The following is a 4974-nucleotide window of genomic DNA, read 5'->3' as shown; positions in this document are numbered from 1 at the left end:
GCCAAAGGAGGTTCTACGCGACTGGCACAGAAATGGACAGAACCAGGCGACGGATGCTAACGGAAGAAATGACAAAAATGATCGGCTGGAGAAACTTCTAGAGTTTCTACAGAGGGAAGTCGAAAACCAGGAACGTATAGACATGGCGTTGCAGGGGTTTGGATTATCGGCAGACGCGGAAGAGATTAAGAAGCTCAAACCCAAGACAGAGACGAAAGAAAAGGCCAGCGCTCTTCTTAAATCGGAGAGAGAAAAACAGGTAGAGTGTATATTTTGTAAATCTTCTCACGAGATTAAATATTGTGAGTTCGTGTGAAAAATGAATTTGAGTGAGAGGAGAGAATGCGTTAGAAAGAACATGCATGTTTTATTTGTGTAAAACGCAAACATATTTCGAAACATTGTCGAGCTAAGGTTAATTGCGTATGGTGTAATAAATAACACGTTTTGTTATTGTGTCCGGGATTCGCGCAAAATAGTTGGGTTATGTTCCGCACGGGAATATTGAGATAGCACATTCGCTATTCGGCGGCGTTAAATCGGAGGCTAAAAAGCATAAAATATTTCTCATGCGTTTGAAGAATCTCGATGGGTCTTACTCGTGTAATTTCTCTGTATTGTGTCGAGATAATCTGCGATACAATTCCATGTATTAAGAAAGAGTCATGGATTGACGAATTGCGTAAGAAAGATATTTTCTTATCTGATGTCGGAAGTCAACAAAATTCAATTGATGTTTTGATAGGCGCGGACGTTGCCGGTAAATTGTTGACGGGAAAGAAATATGTTCCAAGAAATGGGTTAACTGCGTTTGAAACTTTATTAGGTTGCACAGTCATGGAAAAATTACCGGAGCAGCGTACTGGAAAATTGGAAGCTGCTGCCATTCTTACGAGTTTTTTCATCCAAGAGGCCGGTATTTCCGATTTGTGGCGGTTGGATGTTCTCGGTATCACGGATCCTATACAAAACCAAGATGATTTGTTGAAGGATGAAAATACGCGAAATTTTGTGAGAAATACAGGGAAAATTATCCCGGAAGGTCGGTATGAAGTAAGATTACCGTGGAAAGATGATCACGCGCCCTTGTCTGAGAATTACGACGTTGCTGAACAGAGATTAAAAATTAGTATAGGGAAGTTGAATAAGCCAAACGTATCATCAGCATATAATAATGTTTTTGAGTCGTGGTTAGCTGAAAATATAATCGAAGCGGTCCTCGAAGCAGAGATTTCGCGCAAGGGTCGTTATTTGCAACATCGCCCAGTCATAATGTTGAATAGCACGACTAAGATTAGGCCCGTATTTGACGTGTCGGCTAGTAAACGAGGAAGTCCATAAATGAATCAGTTTCTAGAAAAGGGGCCCAATTTGATGGAACTTGTACCATCATCTCTCAACATATTTCGGCAAAGAGAGATTGGTATTATTTCCGATATAAAAGAAGCTTTTCGAGAAATTGTCGTAAATCCAGCTAGCAGAGAATTTTTTCGTTTTTTATGGTTGGTCGATGGTAAAACCGTTGTTTTCAGACATTGTCGCGTAGTTTTCAGATTATCATGTAGTCCCTTTTTATTATCAGCGACAATCTAACTGCTTTTAGAAGCAGCTTTGGCGAAAGCAAAAGAGAGCGATGAAATTCCATGGACTGAAGATTCAGTTCAGAAATTGAAAGAGTCATTTTATATGGATAATTGTGTGAATAGCGTCGATTCAGTGTAAGAATTACAGGCTTTTATCGGTCGGTGAAGCTACGGCAATCATGGCTATGGTTGGTTTCAGATTGCGTGGATGGGAAAATTCCGGAGTGGTTTCAGGTAGACAGTCTGCGCTTGTCCTTGGAATCACTTGGAACAAACGCAATGATACGATTTCGATCAACCCAGCCGTAGTAGACATAGACAGGCCAAAGGTTGTTACGAAAAGGAAAATGCTATCCACAACTCACAAAATACTTGGCCCGATTGGTTTCACATGTCCTGTGTCTTTACAGCCGATGTGATACGTAGTAGGTCGTGACGGCATCGCAAGAATATGTATACTGCAAACGAAAAGCGAATTATTGAAGCGACCAATACAGCGGATTTATCCGCTAGAAATAACTGTAAGAGACAACGAATATGTAAAAGACCTAACCAAGAAAGTAAGATCTAAGATTACGAAGGACAATGTTATTAAAAATAATTTGGAACCTAGCACAAACCGAGGCTCTAACAAATGTAGTCTTATAGAAAGTGCTTCTCGTTCAGAAGATGAAGCAAAGATTGTAACAACAAGAAGCGGACGTATAGTTAAGAATCCTAAAAAATTAATGTATTAGGATGTTTTAGCTTCTGTACATAATTTTTCGAAAAATTGTGAGTAAGCCACGTTTTGTATTTGAAAAATGTCAATTTAAATTATCTTATTAGAATTTTGGAAGCTGATACTGTAAGTTTTATGGTTTTTATAAACTTATGCCTGTGATTTGATGATAAAAGCGATATTCTAAGGGGGGAGGATGTGATGGATTCGCGGTTTGAAATCTCGCGGCTGACTACTAAACATGTGGAATGTTTGAAATAGAGAGTAGGAACGGCGTGATTGGGCCAGACGTGAAGTTGAGAGCGAAGAGAGAATTAGAAGCGTGGATGCCATGGTTTCATGCGTGCGTGCGAATTAAAATTTAATCGTTGATCAATGTGACTGCTCATTTGGTAAAGCCAATGAATATTAGTGTTCTGTATCGATTTACTGTGTTTAAATCAAGCAAAATTTAAAGCCCGAACACATGGGTATTTGTGGCATCTGGTGATGCGCAGCGTAGGGTCCATGCTTTTGCCAGGGGTAGCATATTTTATACAATATTCGGTAATAATATGATACATTTCTGAATCAGCAAAAAAATAAGTATGGTTATTCAGATGGGGGTTTCGTAATTTTAAATGAGCAATCAGAGTTTCAGTAGACAGTTAGAAAGAACATAAGAATTATACCTATTTCTCAATCAATTTTGTGTTACTTTGAATACACCCTATTCTTGAAGATACTTTTATTCCTTACCTTTTAAAAATATTATATCCAATAAACAATAACTTAAGAATGACATCAAAATATGACACACGGGGTCATACGGCACACTGGGTACTATTCCAGACAGGCTAATGTGTATTTCTGAAATAGCGGCAACACAGTCGACGTTTGTATGAAACTTTGTCTCAAAATCGAACAGCTTCAGATAAGAATTACCTGGAGGGATACTTCATATTTTAGTCCAAGAAGAATCTTTATCAAATACAGGAAGACTTTACGGAAAAAGTAAAAGAAATGGCTTACCTCGTAAATATATGTTAAAGTTGGCATTGTCGGCAAAAAATTTCGTTTATTTATTATCGTGCACACTTCGATCTTAGATTTAATGTTTGACACGTGAATTTCTATAAATCTGTGCATTACAACTGGCAGTTTTTTTGTCGCTGAATCCAAACATCAAATTTTAAGATACAAAACGGCTCATTAAATATTGCGGATAAAAATTTAAAAAAAAAGATAAACAACTTGACAACAAACTGTTTTTTGGCTGTTTTTCAAGACGCTTATTTTAAATCCACAGAAAAATTCAAAATAACGAATCGAAATTGTAAAAATAACTAGAATTTAATTCAAAGTAGCTACCTGGAGTTTTCCGGGAAGTTGATTTTAAATCCAAAGTAAAATCCCGATAATTAGGTGTGTAGAGGATAGCACCCTACAATAGACAAAAATTCTTACATAAATTTAGACGTCAGAATCGTAATCAGTGACCCAAAAAATCCCATACAGTGAGTTTCTTGTTAATTATAAAAAAATTTTGCGAATTTAAACTAAACTTTTCGCCATTTTTAATTTTGCTATTTTTATATCAGAATCATAATCACGTATCCCAAAGACCTATGAGTCACTATTGATGACAGGAATTAATTCATGAGCAACAAAGTACTTGAAAGGAGGTTCTAGATTTTTTATAACGAACTTGAATCCCCGTATTCTTTATTTACATAAGCATGTTCGTTCTGAAAAACGGTTGCGATCTCTTATAAACTATTTGTCGCCACACTTTTCTGTCCCGGCGCACCTTTTTAGCTTCCTCACGATCGGCCTTTTTTTATTTTTTAAAAATTAATTTATATGTGTATAACATGAAAATTAATACCTAAGCGTCTGTGTTGATATTAATAATATTAATCCTCCGTTTACACACTTGTTTTTCCTATTTTCCGTTTAGACACAATGGACTTTGAAGTCCTATTCAGTTTTTGAACTCTTTCTGGCATTCAAAAATCGAGTAAAATTCACGGTTATGTTTTGAGGTGTCTACTACACGATCTGATTGTTGTTAATGTCACTCGTTACAAACTTTTTAAAATATATATTGAAATTTGGTACAAATATAGAAAAAATCGATACTTCAAAAAATTGATTTATTTGAATACCTGAAAAATGAGATTATTTTACAGTGATTCATGCAGGCAATTCCATAGAGAAAGTAGGTTATTGAATGTTAACCCATATTCATTGTACAAAAATAGACCAGAATTACATAAAAACTTTATGTTGCTTATATAAATTTCAGAAAATATGAAATAAAGCAAAATAATTAATTTTCGCTAACTTGTGAAAACACACACGCGGTTTACACACAAGGAGTTTTGTGTAACTGTACGCACTTTAACCTGCCACCGCTCAAAGGTTAACTGACGAACTGAAGCGCAACTCACAGGACCTGACCTTAGTACTATCTAAGATTTTTTTAGACAGGGGAACCGAACTGCCATACTTTCCTGAATACAAGATATTCCAGTTTGAAAAATCGTTTGTGCGTTTTTCGAATTTCACGTTAAAGTTTCGGTATACGATCCCTGAGCCGGTAACTCTGGAAATTTGTCTTTACTTTTACCGAGGTTTGGGTGGTTCGCATCCCACTCTCAATTGTGGGTCTTTAGCATGCCGTTGGTT

General features: G+C 36.5%; 1 protein-coding gene across 1 annotated transcript; it reads left to right on the top strand.

Moving 5' to 3' along the window:
* The first annotated feature begins 588 nt into the window (after nucleotides 1-588).
* LOC117169749 lies at nucleotides 589-1341 on the top strand. Its single transcript, XM_033356254.1, has one exon. It carries the CDS (start codon nucleotides 589-591, stop codon nucleotides 1339-1341), a length of 753 nt encoding a protein of 250 aa, XP_033212145.1.
* Nucleotides 1342-4974: the final 3633 nt, after the last annotated feature.

The sequence above is a fragment of the Belonocnema kinseyi genome, chromosome 3 (genome assembly GCF_010883055.1).
Source record: "Belonocnema kinseyi isolate 2016_QV_RU_SX_M_011 chromosome 3, B_treatae_v1, whole genome shotgun sequence".
Lineage (NCBI taxonomy): Eukaryota > Metazoa > Arthropoda > Insecta > Hymenoptera > Cynipidae > Belonocnema > Belonocnema kinseyi.
This window is presented reverse-complemented; position numbering and strand designations above follow the sequence as displayed.